Here is an 18693-nt window from a genome sequence, read left to right on the forward strand (position 1 = left end):
GGATTGACAACAGGGCTGCAACAGTGGGCTCAGACAGGACAATTTTAAGGATGGTGCAGAACAGGCAGTGTTTTGCTTTTTTCTGTTGGACATAGAGTTGCTATGCACCACAGCCTAGTGGGCAACATCTCACAACAAGAATAAAAGGGCATTTTGTTTATTGGCTTTCCGGAGGGCCACAGAATGATAACATCTGCTGCTTATGAGCATGTGTTGAGAAAGTTCAGGAAATCTTTAGCAAAACTATGTCCAGAAAAGCTTTACCAGGACTGTCTTCCCCTCCACAATGTCCCTGCCCCTTCTTGTCCCCACCAAGGGCAGATTGGCAAGCCATCCATAGGTGATTGTTAGGCTCCGCCTCCAGCTCTTATTTGTTCCATTGTGACCTCTTTTTGTTTCCTCATCTTAAAAAAAAATTATGAAGACATAAATTTTTCTTCCATTTTTTTAGGGATGCACTAAATGGCTGGTTTCATTCCTAAGAAAAGGGGTTTGATTTTGAAGGAACTTACATTGAGAAATAAAGCTCCCCACCATCCCAATTTTTGTTTTTTAATTCCATTTTCACAAACGTTTTAAAGTCCATTTGTAGTTAGAACCAGCAAGCTCTTTCTTGTTGCAGGATTTTGATGAGCCTGAGCAATCAAGGGGACTAACTTTGGGTGCAGGGAAGGGGTGCTGTACTCCCGTGAACAGTGACAGTCTCGGGACCACAAGGGGCAGTCAGTTCGACGCTGTCCTTCAGGGTGTGCATCGGCATCATCTCCATGCCAGTGAGCGTTGGTTTGAAGAGGGCTGTAATTGAAGAGTAAGCATAGTGTGCACTGCCTTACAGTAAGCAAGGAAGACATGCGCTTATTTGTGGTGACTTAATTATGCATCAGGCTAGGTAAGGCAGAAGGTCTGCAAGAAGTGAGGAAGACTCTCAACAAGGTGGACTGGGCAATGATGGGCTGAAATACAGCGATCATTGGGAGGATGGCTCGGGACCCAGCAGTGGTTAGCTCTGTTTCATAGAGGCTTGTTACATACAAGTTGGAACGGACTTGATTGTCCCTAGCAACAACATTGAACTGTAGTGATCACTTCCACCACATCTTGGATGTGGTGCAGAATCTCAGCCATCCTCCCGTTTTCTGCTCCACACAAGGGAAGGATCACCCAGTAAGCAAGACAAAATTGCTCGCTACAGATAAGTAAGTAAACACAGTTAGGCCCTTTTACACCTTGCCTATTGGGCAATCCATCCCAGATAGATAGCAGAGAACAGGAGGGATGATTGAAATTCTGTATAAGAGGCATTCACATGACCCAGATCAGATGACTCAGTTTTATCCCAGGACTGGATCCGTGCCCACCTGAGGGTAAACAGGAAAGTGGAATGTGTGCAAGTCTATCCCCAATGCCCATGCACCCTACTGAGAGCATAGCCAGTAAGTCTGTGCCTCCAAACCCTAGGGTGCAGTTCTTGGCAAGAAGCTTGGAGGGAAAACCCAGTCAGAGATTGACATGTTCAAGTCCAGTTCCTGTCCATGGCCATTTGAGCTTCTACACAATATCCAAAATAAACTTGGAAACCTTGAGGGCAACACACCGGCATGAAGTAGTGAACCAACAGAGAGGTCTGCAGGGCTGTCCCCCTTCCCAACTAGGTCAACCCCCCATGCCCTAGAAGAATGAACTGCAAAGGACAGCACTGAAGACACAGCCTGGGGAGAGGGGCAGGTCTGCCCAGATCACATGGGAGCAAACTAAGAGGGAAAGAGAGAGAGAGAGAGCGGACCACATCCTGGTCCACCAAGCTCCAAAGATACTATTCCTGCTTAGAGCAGCCAATGAACAGAGAAGATCGTAGGGTCAGCCTCACCATGAGGCATGACATGACATCCCCTTACTGACCCATAGTGCTACAGGGGGCAGCACCAAAGACACAGTGTAAGAATTGTGCTACCGCCGCCCTCCCCCCACCTCCACCACCACCACACACACACACACCAGGGTGTAACTCAAAGGGAACGCAACAGACCAGCAAGGGGAGCAGAGTAACACAGTCCTCGAGGAATTCTAAAACTATACTTCAGACTAGGGAGGCAGGGCTTGGCACTGTATCAGGCTCGATAGGAAAACATTCATAAGGGTCAGCAGACAGACCTGGAACTATTCGTAGGCTATTTTTTATGTGTTTTTTTAATGTCTATCTATATAAGAGAGGCAGGCTAAACAATCCCAAGGAGAAAACAACAGGACCGACAGTTATGGGGAGAAAGGGGAGAGGAGGAGGAAGGTAAGGAAAAGGAATTGGGGAGCCAACAAACCCAGGGACAAGGGAACAAGAGATCTAAAATCAGTGGCGAGGAGGGCTAGCAATCCTGGTGGGTTCAATCAAGTGCAATGTCGCCAAGAGGAAGTACACAGCCAAATGAAAGTTGAACATGATAATGGGACAGGAGGAAAGTAAAAAGAAATAGAGGAAAGAACTAGGAGAGGAAAGACATTTACAGAGGTATAAACATAAGCATGTATAGATGTAAAGATATTCATATATAATGGTCTATGTGCATATATTTATATGTTAAGTATTAAGATAGCACATGGACATTGGGCCTCTACTTAAGTCATTCCTCAATTCAAGAATACCTTGTTCTAATAACCTGACATTCTGTGATGCTCACCTTTCTGATATGATTGCTGAAGACAAAATGGGTACATAAGCTTATGTGGTGAAGAAAGCTGATGTTGCCCAGCTATCTAAAGATGTAACATCTAGGGTCTTAAAGACTTGAAAATAAACAAGTGGCCATCTAGCTCAGAAGCAACAAAGCCTACATGGAAGAAGCACACCAGCCTGTGCGATCACGAGGTGTCAATGAGATCAGTTATCAGCTACCAAATACCCAGAACAAAAAATCATATCAATATGAATGAGGGGGGGTATGGAGTGGAGACCCAAAGCCCATCTGTAGACAATTGGACATCCTCTTACAGAAGGGTCACAAGGAAGAGACGAGCCATTCAGAGTGCAGTATTGCATCGATGAAACATACAACTTTCCTCTAGTTCTTTAATGCTCCCCCCCCCCCCCGCCTCACTATCATGACCCCAATTCTACCTTACAAATCTGGCTAGACCAGAGCATGTATGTAGGTACAGATAAGAGCCCATGACATATGGAATCCAGGACAGATACACCCCTCAAGACCAATAATGAGAGTACCCGTAAGGGTAAGGGGAAGGTGTGGAGGAGAAAAGAGGAATTGATCACAATGATCAATGTACAGTCCCCACCTGCACCCACCCCAAGGGACAAACAACAGAAATGTGGGTGAGGGAGACAGCAGATGGTGTAAAATTTAAAATAATTTATAAATTATCTAGGGTTCACAAGGGGGAAGGGGGTAGGGGGGTAGGGAAAGAAATGCTAATGCCAAGGGCTCAAGTAGGAAGAAAATGTTTGGAAAATGATATGGCAACATATGTACAAATGTGCTTGATACAATTAATATATGGATTGTTATAAGCTGTAAGAGCCCCAATAAAATGATTTGTTAAAATGTTTAAAAAAATGGACTTGGGAAAATAAATTAAAATCATTTAGAAAAACAAGGATTAGTGGGAATGATGGGGTGATGGGTGTGTGTGTGTGTGTGTTCATAAAATAACCTCAGGAAGGATGGGCACTACATGGAGCATGTTTATGTTCTGGACACGAGCTGGTGAAGCTCCTGTGTGGTTCTTGGCAAGTTACTCAACTTCTTGGCAAGTCACTATGCTTAAACGTTCCCTCATCTGTACAAAGGCTGATGACTATGATGTTATTTCTCAAAATCAAAACCCACTGCAATCGAGCCGATTCCGACTCATAGGGACCCTATCTGACAGTGTAGAACTGCCCCTGTGGGCTTCCTATAACTCTATCAGAGTAGAAAGCCTCATCTTTCTCCCTTAGAGGGGCTGGTGGTTTTGAACTGCTGACGTTGAATGTACCAGCCCAACACAGAACCCACCTTGCCACCAAGGCTCCAGAGTAATATTGAGAGAACCAGAAAGAATTCTTGGAAATTACAAATGTGGTGGAATTGTTTTTAAGTCCAATAAAACAAACAAAGGCCCCAACCCACTGCCATTGAGTTAATGCTAACTCATTCTCTCTCTCTTTTTCTCTCTCACTACCAGCAAGTCCATGCTGACCCATAGGGACCCTATAGGACAGGGTAGCACTACCCCTGTGAGTTTCCAAGACTAACTCTTGATGGCAGCGGTTCTCAACTTTCCTGATGCCATTGCTGCTTTCATACCGTTCCTCATGTGGTGGTGACCCCCCAACCATCAAATCATTGTTGTTGCTATTTCATCACTGTAACTTTGCTGCTGTTATGAATCGGGCGACCCCTGTGAAAAGGTCATTCGACCCCCCCAAAGGGGTCACAACCCACAGGTAGAGAACGGCTGCTTTATGGGAATTGAGAGCCTCGCCCTTCTCCGGTTCTAACTAATAGGGACTCTGGTGTTTCTAAGACTGTAACTCATTTAGGGCCCAGGTGGCATCACCTCTGTCATGTGGAACAGCTGGTAGGGTTGACGATGCACTGTCCTTGCAGAGAGCTGCCCGTTGCTTACGCACTGCCCCTCCAGGGCGCCTTTTTAATCCCACAGTAAGATGAACATGACAAATCGAAGAAATTGCTAAGAAAGATCAAAGACATGGGAAACAGAAACAATAAGAAAAAAAGTGACCACTCTGAGAAGTTGAAAAAATTGCAGAGACCAAGGCAAAAGGGGGCCGGGGAGGGGTGGGGGCGGGGACCAAAGCCAGCCAAGTAATGATTCCAACCTTCCCAAGAACCAAAGGCCCTGGTGGACCGCCACACTCGGGCATGAAGGGTTGACGTTAGGGCTCTAAGGTTCTCAGAGATGGCCTGGTCTAGGCCCTGCCACCATGACATTTCCAAACACTATGGTTAGAGGGAGATCCCAAACACGTCTGGGCTGGAGAAGGGATCCAGATTTGATGGTGTGAAGTTTTCTGGAAAGGCCACCCTGTCTCCAGGACCTGAAGACTGTCGGATGAGTCAGCATCCACTTGACAGCCATGGATTTGGTCGCTTCAAAAAGTAGTTCATTGAGTGTGAGGCCGAGCAAAGGCACAAGGGACTGATGGCTCGTGGATCTAAACAGCTCGGCTCTGTCTTTGCGGGTGGAGGGGTGGGGATATTGGTTTATCCCTAAGCTTAGGTGAAAGACAGCAGGGCTGTAAGACCCAGTGAAAAAGTTGGCTTGCCCCTAGTCTCTACCTTCCACCTCCCCCTGGTCCTGCTCCTTCTCTCCCCTTGTTTCTTCTCCTCTAACCCCGCCCCTCCCCCTACTTTATCTTCTGAGTCTTCACACTTCTGCTGTGTCTCTCTGGCTCCTTCCCCCTTTCTCTTTCCATCCCCAGAAGTCTTGTGTTTGTCTAATAATTGGCAAGAGATCTCTCTCTCTCTCTTTTTTTTCTTTTCCTTTTTAAGTGATGAATAGTTGGCATGAGATCAAAGCCCAGCCCTGTGGTTTTCTGGCTGCCCCAAAAGGGCGGTGCAGCTGGCAGGCGGCCGGCTGCGTGGCAAGAGGCATGCGGAGGAGAGAGTGTGTGCACAGGTCACCGTGTGTGCTCATGTCCCTGTGTCTTGCAGGCCAGCAGCAAGCTGAAGCAGATTGAGAAGGAATATACCCAGAAGCTGGCCAAATCTTCACAGGTAAGCCTCCGTCAAACACCGAGAAAAGACACAAACACACCCACGGCGTTTGCATTTCCCACCAAATCCTTCTCACGTTTTCAGGGATGCGATGGGATTTTTGATGCCTACATAAATAAGGAAAATAAACTGTTGATATTTCTGACTTGCTTTAAAAAAGAAAAAAAACTAGGCAGGTTGAACCATTTGAACCAACACACTGTACACAATCTCTCTGTACACACACACACACACACACACACACACACTCGGTCTTGTAAAACCAGCCCGTGCACTTGAACAAGCCCAGGCCTAGACCTTCTTTCATAAGGGCAGGAGAGATACACTCACATCTGTGATGTAAGCTCTTCGATACCGTCTGTGCTGTTTCGTGTGTGCAAGATTCCACTTTGCTGCACCTCAAGGCTGCTGATCAGCCAAATTCAAAATGACAAATCATTCTGGCTTAAACCAGCAGCCCAGTGTCGACTCCTGTGGAGAGGAAAGAGGAGCGGAACGCCTGTCCTTCCCTGCATGTTTCGCTGTTGGTTGTTCCCAAGGTAGTTTTAGTGTAGGCAGGCTGGTAACTGATTGCATGTCTCTACTCGAAATGAGGTGCTGTCACTACTGGTTTTGCACAAGTTGCTGGGGTGATACCCAGCTGTGTCACGTAGAGGATCCCTTTTAGAGCCCTGGGATCATAGTAGTTACATGTTGGGCTGCTGTCCTTGAGGTGAGCAGTTTGAAACGACGAGTCGGTCCTTGGGTGGAAGAGGTCCTGTAAAGAATTCCAGTCTCAGAAACCCACAAGGACATTTCTACCCTGTCCTATAGGGTCACTATGAGTCAGAACCCACTCAATGGCAGTGTTTGTTTTTCGTATTGTTAGGTCTGAGGCATCTCCCTCGGTTGTCATTCTAGAATAAATAAATATGACTCATTTTCCTTTTTCAAAGAGCAAAATTAAGTCATTTAATTTTCTGGGCATCACACCTAATGCTTTAGAAAATGAGCTTTTCTTAGTATTTCTAAATGCATGCTGCGTTGTCCGGTTGTCAGTTGGGTACTATTTTATGAGTTATCTCAAAAAACAAGTGACAATACCACAGAAACTATTCTGATTTGTGTGGCACTCACCATGTTGTCTCATTCAGTCTTCATGCACCAGAAGTCAGGGGTTGACAATTATCCTTGGCCATATCTGTCCAATTGAAGACATAGACTCAGAGAAGTGAGGTCATGCAAATTAAGTTGGTAAGTGACTAAGCCAGGACCCCACCTAGATCTGACTTCAAAGTGGAAGCTCTTTGGGCCAGTCGCTTACATTACCACTATGCAAAAGGTTGACAGCGACTGAATTTCTGAGATGCCACACCTATGTCCAAGTGCGCATCTGTTCTAGAAGACGAATACAAGTCGCAGGTGCTTACTGAGAGGACGGTGCACATGTAGTCTGGATGACCATAATTCCATCCCTTCCTTGAGAAAGGATCCCGGGGTGGGGGTGAGGGGTGCTTTTGGATCCACTGAGAAGAGATGTTCTCAGACTAGAAAGAACTTCACAAGTGGACTTGCTGACTTGCCTCTCACACCCTATGTGTTTTGCTCTTTGTTAAGTGGCGGAGGCCAACCGAGAGTGAGATAGAAGATAGCGAATAAAAATGCACAATTAAGGAGAGGGTAAATAAATGGGAGTATTTAAGGGGATCTAAAGGAAGAAATTGGCTAGTCGATATTAAGGCAAATTAAATGTCGGCCAGGGGGGAAGAAAGCTTCAGCTGTGGATGTGAAGCGCAGCCCTCCCCCTTCCGTGTCTTGAGTGAGTTACCTGGGCCCTCTGGAATTCCATTCGCTCGTGTGGAAAGTGGCGGAGGAGTGCTGACCTCAGAAGAGTGTTTTACAGTCTAAATAAAACAATGCGGAAAAGTGCTTAGTACAGTGTCTGGCACATCACAAAGCATTTAATAACTGTTAACTGTGACGATTAAGAACACAAAACTCACTGTCATCAAGTCGATTCCAACTCATAGTGACCCTGCAGGACAGAGTGCACCTGCCCCTGTGAGCCAGGAGAAGACAGCCTCGTCTTTCTCCCACAGAGCAGCAAGTGGCGTTGACCGCTGCTTTGCAGTTATCAGCTCCATGTAATCCATTCCACCACCTGGGCTCCTCGGCTTTTGTTGTAGGATAATAGTATACAAGAAAGGACAGGAAGAATGGGGGAAAGCTTGGAAGGAAGGAAGGAAGGAAGGAAGGAAGGAAGGAAGGAAGGAAGGAAGGAGAGAGCAAAGGTTCATTCACACCCTCTATGCTTTCCCATAGGTATCTCATCCAGTCTTCAGTAATCATGTGGTTCCCGTTCCCATTGCCACCAAGTCAATAACAATTCACAGTGGCCCAATCGGACACCGTAGAATGACCCATAGGGTTACCAAGGATGTAATCTTTGTGGAAGCAGACTGCCACATCTTTCTTCCTCAGAGCAGTTGGTGGGTTTGAACCACCAACCTTTCGGTTAGCAGCTGAGCGCGTGCCCTGTTATCATATGGATAGGCCTGATACCTCCCATGCTATAGGCGAGGACACTGAGACTCATCAGTAGGGAGTATATTCCCTCCACAGCAAGACTTGAGCCTATGCAATCAGACTCAAGGACCCCCACATACACACCTGTTTCTTTTTTGGAGGGGGCGCGGGATTCATCTCCGTCTTTATGTAACTCGCTGATGGACTTCTGGGCTTTGGGCATTCAAGAACGGACCGATTCTTGACAGCTTGCTCTTTTCCCAGAGAAAAAGCTAGAGGAGGAGAAAGGGTGGGACGAGGAGGCACGCTCATGACCCACAGCACCATTTCATCCTTGCCAGTGTAGCCCCTCCAAGGGAAGCCTGAGATGGGACCACACAACACATAAAGCCAGTCTCCTTTTCATTGAAAGGGAGCATGGCCCTCTTTCACAGAGAGTATTTTGATTGCCCGCCTCTCTTTCTAAATAACATGTTATTCTTATATTTGTATATAAACTTAATACTGTGCTATGTATACAGGGGCTTCATAAAGTTCATGGAAAAATAGAATTAAGAGATCAAGAATTTTTCCACAAACGTCCTTCATATATGTCTAGTAGATACAGCTTTATATTTATAATATCGATTTTATGTGTATTTATGTACAAGACAGACCAGTGTTCCTGTACTGGCATACACAGCACATTTGAAAAATACTGGACAACGGGGCCAGTGAGGTCAAAGAGCAGCTGACTATTTAAATGTGGACTGGACACAACAGAGCCGCAGAATTGGGCTTGCTTGATTTTCCAACAATTATGAGCCTGAATCTCTAACGGAGATTTAAACCAATGAGAACACCAGACAGCAGAGCTGCATACCTCTGTTTATCAGATTTCTAAAACTCCTTCTCTGCTCTCAAAAAAGGAAAGTAAAATGATAATACTAATGTAATAAAAGGGAATGCATTGATAAGGAGCACATTGGTACCCAAGAGATCAGCCACATAATTTGAATATTCATCACCTCCTTTAAAAGACGCTGCTTAATCACTGAGAGTTTGATCAGGCGTTTTAGAAGCAGGCAGGCCAAGCACCCAAGCCTCGTCTCATCTGAGGACGATGGTGTCCCAAGATGGAAATAGTTGCAGCAATTCTAGCCAAGCAGGCTCCCAAGTGTCCTTTTCCCGAGAACCGGGCATTTGTTCTTTGTATCTGAAGATCACACATTAGCTTCCCTTTCAAATTTTAATATGGTTCTCCTCACGCAACTGACTCACCTCTTGGCCATTTTCCAAAGGAAGGTCTTGCCATTTTGCAAGAACAGATGTAGGTGGGAACGGGAAGCTGAAAGCTTGGATGCCAACTGTGCCCACCCACCAGCTGCTCTCTCTGCTGCTGTCCCAGCTTCCGCACCCCACCAAGGCACACCTGCACCTGGGCACACACTGACTTGGGCCACTCTCCAGGGTGACCACCCAGAATGGCAACGTATCCAGGGCCGACGCTTGCAATTGTGTTTCTCTGAGGAGCCTTCGGAGTCAGCCGTGTGCTCCTGTGCGGCCCATCTTGTCCACTGCATTTGAAGGAAGAGCTTTCTAAAAATCCACCACTGTACTGTGCTCTCCAAACCAATAGCATGAGCTAAAGATAAACCCTTAGCTCTCTTTACAACAGTTACGTTTAAGACTTCAAGGCCACTGCCATTTATGAGAAGTATAGGTGGCTTAACAATAATGATCAACTGTGGGTGTTTTCCTGGCTTAGATAGCTAACAGCATCAGCCCCAAATGACTCTCCTTCTGCATCCCGAAGTATTCATGTTTAATATCCTTATGGAAATGATATTCTAATAACTTCTTTCTCTAAAGCTAATACAGGTCAAAGATTGAGCTGAGTTGGTGGGGTTTGGGTTTTAGATTTTGATTCAGAGTGAGTTTTAATTCTGATTATATTGATTAGTTTTCATTTTCCTCAGAATCCTTTAGACCATATTTTGCTTTGCAGTACGAATTTATCCCAGGATGTTTTCTTTCTGATTTACCATGATCAGTGTACTTTCTCTGCTTAAAATATTTATTGGGGGCCCATTGTGTAGACTGAGCCAGGGAGGAAACAGCCCACTGCCCTCCACTCTGTTTACAGCCACTGGAGTTTTGCTCGTGAAGCATATAAAACTGACCGTTGTGGATTTTTTTCTCCATTTGACAGTAATCCGAAATCCTCTCTTTAACCACTTCCTTTGGGCTACCCTTTCCGCTGACTCATTGGTGTCACCGCCCACGCAATCAATCACTTTCTCTCGCCAAGAAGTTTCACCTGAAGGGTTTGACCCTCTCACATCATCCCCATGAATTATTTTATAACCTTCCAGAGAAAGTCTCATTATCCCCACCCCCACCCAAAAATACCATCTATACTCTAATATAAGCCGACCCGAGTATAAGCCGAGGCACCTAATGATTACCTGGGAAACCAGGAAAATGGATTGACTCGAGTATAAGCCTAGGGTGGGAAATGCAGGAAGTGAATTAACACAGAGACCAGAGGGGAGAGACAGAGCGCAGCCACAGACACATCCTTACCAGTTCAGCTGCCGGCGTAAGTGAATCACTATTGGTGCTTCTACAAATTGGAGCCATCCACGTCATAGGACAGCTCTGATTGGTTAGATGTGAGTAAACAAACATTCAAAGCCCTGCAGTGTCAGCAGGGCTTTGGATGAACAGCGGAGAAACGGCAATCACCCCTGCAAGATGTTACACCTCACTGGGGTACCACTGACCTGTGTATAAGCCGAACCCCAGTTTTTCAGCACATAAAATTTTATGTGCTGAAAAACTCGGCTTATATACGTGTATATATAGTAGCTCATTATCACCCCCACTCCACCCCCCAAAAAGGTTGGGAGGTTTCATCTTGCATACATAAGGAGGCATGCAAGCCCCCCTCTGATTGTCCAGGACTTTGGTAGCAGCTCCTCGCCCAAACCAGCCTGTATTCCTTTTTGATGTCCTCTGGGCGCCCAGCTTGTGACGTGCCTCCCTGTTCCCTGGACGCCCAGCTTGTGACGTGCCTCCCTGTTCCCTGCCCTCAGGGCCACTTGAAGTTCCCAAATAGATAGCTTGCCTTCAGCCTTGGATCAGTTAAAAGCCAGTCTGAAGCTTAGTGTGTTTCTAGTAAGAAGCAAAATTGCTTTGTGTTCTAAATAAATATGCCTATGGTGGGGATATCCGAATCCACAGGCATGGTAAATCATGTAGACTTAAACCCACCTTCTTGAACTTTACAGTTGTCTGCTCAACTTGCAACACTGAAAGAGCATCGCTCTCTTTACTCTTTGGCCACCTGGCTCTCAGAAGATATCATCTTAAATCTCAGTGGTAGGCCCAGGAAATCTGCCTCTCTCACCTTCCGCAGGCTTCTCCTGCCCTGCGATTGTGCGCTGTTGGCTGGTCTTGGTTTTTCACATTTTCTCCAAGCATTTAACCTTCCCTGGTCACCCCAGCACTGGGAGAGCTCATTGAGTTGATGCCAAAATGGAAGACAACACTTAATCAGAATTCTCAAAGTCAAGGAAAACCACGTTCACGCTCAGTGAGGCCGAAAGTGCAGTTGTGTACTGAGTCAGTCACAGAGCGCTCCCCATGGCCAGGATGAGTCAGTCTGCCTTGACTTGATGGCAGCAAGTTGGCTTTACGGTTTTATCGTGTGTTTATTTCACGCCAATATTTGATCTCTTATGAAACCAAATTTGGTCTATTTATGAATTCTAAAACCCGAGCTTGGTCACAATGAGTGGACTCACTTCTAACAAGCTGACTGCTCCACAAGGCGCAATAGTTGCACCCTGCATTGTGAGAGGAAAGGTTGGCCGATTGAGCCCACCAGCACCTTCACATGGACACCTGTGGGGGTGCTCTCCTCCCCCACAGGGTCACTGTAAGCCCAAGTGGGCTCAACAGCACGGCGAGAGAACATGTACGCCAGTCCTAGCTGCTTCAATCGCAACAGGAGTGGGCTTCTGGGGAACTCCAGGCAGGTCCTGCCATTGCCTCATAATGCTGCAGACGAGTTTGTAATTACAAAGCAGTTGGGAACACTGAACTTCACGAAAGATAAGCTACTTGATTTCATTAAAGAAACATCAGCCCAATTTTTAAAAGTCATCAGCATGGCTTGAGAAAATCAAGCCATAAGTCCAGCCCTCTCTTGTAAAACTAGGGTCTCTGAAATGACCAAAATAAACGTTAATTAAATACATCATTTGGGAAGAAAACCGCTTTTCAAAATCAGGTCAATATAGCATAATACATTTTTCCACCCAGTACCCAAACCATGTTTTAAAGAAACACGACCTGCATTGGCTGGGCAAAGGAACCACTGAATACAGCAGATGCTCTGACTCCACGATTCAAACCCTGCTTGTCTCCATAGTTGGGTGGCATCTTCAAGCATTGAAAGATCGGGCCTATTCCAGTGCCTTGATTTCCTCACTTGGGAAAGCCGGTCAGTCGGTCCTTCTGCCTGCCTCACAGGAAACAACAGGAGAGGTTAACAGTGCTAGCTAGCACTGTGCATGCACAGCAGTGAAGTAGCCACGCAAAGGTGGCCGGATAGAATCGGGTGGATTTGGAGAATGAGCCATTTCCGTATTTCCTTTGGTTATTCCAGTTCAAAGTGTTACGAGAATCGCTTTCAAAGGCAGAATAGCTTTCCTCATTCTAATAAGTCTATTTTTTTCAGCAAAATACAATCTGACGCTTTTCATATTTCTGACGCTCACAGATGTGTCCCCTCTTCTGGTGAGTAAATAGTATGGAATGTTCTAGTGGAAATGGCTTCCAAATACATTTGGTTCAGCAGTTGCTCCCCATTCACAGTTTGAGTCTAGTATCTGATGGGGTGGAATTTCATGCATGCTGGTGTGTGATATGTTAATTAGAGAGATGTCATTTGGGGAAGCGAGTTTTGCCAAAGCCACCCTTGGGTCAGGCATAAATACATATAAAATAGATGCCTCTCGCTGAAGAATCTGCAGTCATGGCCTGCTGTTTTCATTTTAGATCATAGCTGAACTTCAGACAACCATTTCCTCTCTGAAAGAGGAGAGTGGCCGGCAGCAGCTTGCTGCGGAGAGGCGGCTCCAGGATGTTATACAAAAGTTTGAAGATGAGAAGAAGCAGCTGATGAGAGATAATGACCGAGCAATCAAGGTAATCTGAAGACTCCAGTCACCAGTGGTACCAGCTGCTGTAATGTAATTAAAAGGAGGGCTGAAATCCCAGCAGTGGGCAGATGAATGCAGGTATCTGGCTTGCTCACACAGCCTGCAGTCATTCCGTTCACTGGCCACTGCCTTTGATGTAGCCAGTGACTCAGGCTGACTTCCCTTTCAAGAGATCACATGCCAACACACACACACACACACACAAACACACTCAATTTTGGCAAACCCACTCCATTCACATGAACAAATATTTGAAAATACCCCAGGCTCTCTCTGGAGAGTCGTTTTGACAATCCACTAACTTTGGAATTGTCTCTTGAAATTAGAATGACTCTGTTCTGCTGGCTTTCAGCTCACATTCTCTTCCTTGCCCACATCCTCAAGCAGTGTCTTGGCAAACTGAGCAATGACCTGTCCGGGGCTTGGAATGCCAACCCTCTGATGTGCGCTGACAATGGTACAGGGTGGATGTGTGGCGCCTGAGAACCTAGCTGGTTTCCAGGCAACGTCAGAGACTCACACCTATCACAGCCACACAAAGCTCCCAAGCCTGGTTCTCTAGGTGCTGGGCAGCTAGATCGCCAAGAAGTTGCTTCTTGGCTTCATCACTGCGAATATTATTGTTAAATGTCTTCATCATGCTGTGTTTAATCTGTGAGGATCAGCATCTGGAAACCTTTAGAAATAAGGTTTTAAAGGAGAACAAGAACTTTTTTTGAAGAAAAACAATCCTCAGCCAAAGATTCTTTTTCAGTGATTTACTTTGCTGTAACAATACTTAGAGCAATGAACAAAAAAAAATTTTTTTAATTTGGGTTTGCTGTGCCCTGGGCGTCCAAACTCCATCTTCTATGGACTGGCTTAGGCAGCCCGAGTCACTGGGGGACAGGCTCGTCGTTGTCATAGAAGTCATCTTGTGTTATATACACCCACAAAGCCTGGATGACACGTGAATAAAGTATCTTTAGAGATAGATGGAGCAATAGAGCCAACCTCCACACTGTAGATGTGAGGGCTAATTTTGTTTATTAATGACATGTTCCTCATCGATTTGCCTCTCTGATGTTTGTTTGTTTGTTTGTTTGTTTGTTTTGCCACTACCCCCACCCCCTTCCTATATGTATTAGGAGACCAAAAAGATATTTCTTATTTCCTGCTCATCTCAGGGTAATCTTTTTAGCCTTCCAGGTCTTTGTCATCTGCACATGCATATAAAATGTCCATTGAGCTGTATAACTCTTTTCCTGTGCTTGAATTGAAGCACACACATCGTAAATTGTTTTAGTTTCCACAAAAAGTTTATTTTATGGGACTGTCTTTTCCAATTGATACTCCGGTACCAAGTGGTGATATTTTCCAATTTTTAAATAACCAATTCAAGTCCAATATAGCCCCGAGGGGGTGGGCTTAAATGGAGTTAGCCCATGGTGATGGTTCATTCTAGTGTTGTTCCCTCTGAGTTGAAAGAAAGTTAAGGATGTTGTCGGTGGTGGTGGAGGTGGTGGTGGTGGTGGTGGTGGAGGTGGTGGAGGTGGTGGTGGAGGTGGAGGTGGAGGTGGTGGTGGTGGAGGTGGTGGAGGTGGTGGTGGAGGTGGAGGTGGAGGTGGAGGTGGAGGTGGTGGTGGTGGTGGTGGAGGTGGTGGTGGTGGTGGTGGTGGAGGTGGTGGTGGTGGTGGTGGTGATGGTGGAGGTGGTGGTGGTGGTGGTGGTGGTGGTGGAGGTGGTGGTGGTGGAGGTGGAGGTGGTGGTGGAGGTGGAGGTGGAGGTGGAGGTGGTGGTGGTGGTGGTGGTGGTGGCCCTTGAGTCTAAAGACTCATGGCAACCCGACCTGCTTCGTAGTGTTTTCACGGCCACGGCTTTGAGAAGCCACGCCTGTTTTCTGCGGTGCCTCTGGATGCACTCAAACCACCAGCCTTTGGGCTTTGGGCAGCGTGTTTCACCCTCTGTTGCAACCCTGACCCTCCACCGAGCAGTATTCTTCGTGTGTTTGATTTTTGTTATTTTAATCCATTGACCTTTGATAGGAGGAAACATTGGAACCTTATTTTCCATGAGCTACACGACCATAAAGATGGAATTTGAAAGATGACAGTTTTATCTGTTTCTGCTCTCACTGTGCCTGCCAAAGCATGGACCCTAAAAATGAAGCATTGGAAGTGTACTGTCACTAGAGCACAGCTCAGTTTTGAGTCCCTAAGATGACGTGTCAAGCAAATGATGCCATCTACCTTTACTGACTTACTTTCGGGTTGCTCAGCTCATTGATCCATTGGCGTTCATGATAAGTAAAAATAATAAGACTACCCAATGTGAATCCAACATCTTCTAGTACCAGCCTCACTGCCGAAAGGTTTCCATGCATCTTTTGTTCCATGATCTTATTTAAGCCTGCCGTAGTCTTTAGAAGGAAGGCAGGCATTCCCATTGGGCACACTGTACAAATAGGAAAACTGAGGTCCAGCCCGCGTCACATGACTAAGCAATTGGCAGTGTCAGGTTCAAGGCACGGTCTCTCTGACCTGAGCTTCCTCTATGCGATTACACCAGCCTCCCTGCCTCGTACTCTGGTTTTAAGAGAGGCAGTGACCAAGGGCATGAATGGACCTGGATAGACTCACGCTCATTTCCTCTCTGCCTGGATCCTGGATGATGCAGTATTTTTGCAACTGGTTTTTGATTCGGACACTCTAATTTTACTTGATCATTTTATAGGCATAGCGAGAGACACTCAGCGATGGGCACGGTCTCCTTCAACCTTCGTTCTATGACAGCAAATACAGTAGTCTGTGGGCATATTCATTCAGGCTGCCCAAACGTGGCCACGCTAGGTGTTCAACCTACTTCACCCTCAAGGAGATGTGTTGATGGGTACCGTGGCTGCCATGAGGGGCCCAAACGTGACAGCTATTTGGAGGGTGGCGCTGGGCCTGGCAGTGTTTTGGTCTGTGGTACTTAGGGGCAGTGTGAGTTAGAACCGACTCAACTGTACTTGGGGCCATCAGCCCCACTTCTCAGGTTGGTGGTGCGATGAGCAAGCTCTCGAGGGGGGAGATGCGGAGTAAGCGTGTGTGCTCACGCTGCCAGCCCCGACAGTGCTTGTGCAGACAAATGGCACTTGTCATCAAAGCAACTCTAAGGAGAAACCTAAGGTGTGAAATGTTAATGTGTGGTTAAGGACCACCAGTCTAGAGCCGTGTGCCTTGATAAAACATTGCTGGAGGAAAAGTTTGCAATGCATCATCACTAAATTACCTGAGAGGCCTCACTACTTTTGGACCCATTTTCAGAATTTGTCCGAAAGTGGCAATGAAAGTGTTGCACTGAGATCTTGCTAGCCAGAAGGGTACCCCCTGAAGCACTCGGTCATGTATCCAGTAAGCATGTATTGAGCCTCTGTTACGTGCCAGCCCTCAAACACCCCTGCCCCGACTCTCTATCTCCTTCCATCCTTTATTTTACATGGAGCACGGAAACGGGCAGCTGCAGGATTTAAAATGATGTTGGAGAAGAATGTTTAAGGATCCTGAAAATTTTCACAAGTGAAAAAAATAAAAACGTATTAAAGGAAGAAACCCGGGGCGGTCTGTAAAATTGTCACAGCGGCCCCCTCCAAGTCACGGCAGCCTTAGGGTGACTGTCTGGTCTTTAAGCTTAGCTCTGCGTTTGAAGTCATGGGGCCCTGGTTGGATAGCGGGTTCCATGTGGTTCCAAGGTGAGCGGTTTAAAACCAACAGTCACCCCACAAGAGAACGAGGCTCTCACAGAAACAGTTCTCCCCTAGCCTACAGGCTCCCTGTGCGTCAGAACCAAGCCGATGGCAGAATGTGTGGTTTCAGGGTTTCGGTTCATGCCACTTGTATAATAAGAAACCAGGAAAATGCCTGGTTAAAAAGGAGAGCTCCAGTCTAAAGAAGCTCAGTGGACATTCAGAGAAAATTTAGAGTTGACTCAGAAGCAGCCATGATATTGTCTAAGAGAGAGAGAGAGAGGGAGGCAAGGGAGTTTTACTCAAAATCAAATATCTTAGTGTAAAAATAAGTCTAAAGACAAAATAATTTATAGAAACAGATCTTTTCTGCTGCGGTAGCCCTCGGGGAGCCTTGGTGGTGTAGCGGTTATGAGTTGGGCTGCAATGTTCAGTTTGAAACCATCAGCAGCTCCAAGGGAGAGAGACTGGGCTTTCAACTCCCATAAACTGTCACAGTCACGGAAACCCACAGGAGTGTGCTATGGGTCAGCACTGACTTGATGGCAGTGAGTTAGGAGTTTTGGTGTTCTGGTGATGTATTGGATTAAGCATGGGCTACTTACCAAAAGACCAGTGGTTGGAACTCACCAGCCACTTTGTGGTAGAGACACGAGGATGACCTGCCACTGCCCGTGTGTACAGCCTTACGGAGCCTAACGGAGCCGCCGGTCCCATCTCCGGTAAGTCAGAATGCACTCCACGGCGACAAGATAACCCCGCTGTAAAAACTGAGAACAAAATTCTTCCGCGTTCTGTGTTCACTGCCCTTATGTACTCCTACATTCCAAATCAAGCTTCTAGAAAGAGTTAGTCGGCGTAAACAAACCACCCCAAAACTTGGTATCTGCCGAGCACTTTAACCTTTGAAGACCAGGGCTCCCCGAGTATAGATGAATCTGGGGTAAATTCAGTAATTAGCAAGGATATACCTAGATGTTAGCCATTCAGTATCACATTTTCCGGAAGCATAGTGACTCTTGTCTCTCTGTAACTGAGGTAGTTTGTTTATTGTGCCAACCTGGCCGATAAACACGTGTGGGATTAATTGAAGGGCGGAGAGATAAATGGCTCGACAAGACTCGCCTTTTTTGTCTCTTGTTCTTTGATCATCGGACCAGTATGCGGCTGCCTTGCTTGTTCTGTGCCTCAATTTGCAAGCTACACTACCTGTGGGACACCTAACCCGTGGACTGTGTCACTGTAATTTGAAGTTCTTTCAAGACCTGCTTTGCCACCCCATTGGAATTTACATCTCTTGAGCTGGGGACTGTCGGACCCTGTCATCTGGCTGACTGTGGGTGACCTGCCTTGCTGTTTGCTGCCTGTGCCTGGATAGCCTGAATTGCTCTACAGAGGACTAGCCGGCGGCCCTCAAGACTCGAAGGACCGCCAGTGTCTCACAACTGTCTCACGGGAGTGAGTTGCACTGAGCCATTTGTACTGCTTTATCATTTAATTAGCTGTTTGTTTCTTATGTTATACATCTATCTATCTCTGTGTG

The 18693-nt window shown here is 46.4% G+C and overlaps 1 protein-coding gene across 7 annotated transcripts in view; it reads left to right on the forward strand.

Annotated features, from left to right (window-relative positions):
- CEP112 (centrosomal protein 112) overlaps positions 1 to 18693 on the forward strand; it is a 469815-nt gene that overhangs the window by 353040 nt on the left and 98082 nt on the right. For all 7 annotated transcript variants that reach the window (XM_075562120.1, XM_075562124.1, XM_075562123.1 and 4 more), the window contains 2 exons: positions 5667 to 5729; positions 13281 to 13430. In XM_075562120.1, coding sequence (XP_075418235.1) covers positions 5667 to 5729; positions 13281 to 13430 — 213 coding nt within the window. The remainder of the gene's footprint in view (positions 1 to 5666; positions 5730 to 13280; positions 13431 to 18693) is intronic.

This window comes from Tenrec ecaudatus, chromosome 10 (genome assembly GCF_050624435.1).
Source record: "Tenrec ecaudatus isolate mTenEca1 chromosome 10, mTenEca1.hap1, whole genome shotgun sequence".
Classification (NCBI taxonomy): Eukaryota; Metazoa; Chordata; class Mammalia; order Afrosoricida; family Tenrecidae; genus Tenrec; species Tenrec ecaudatus.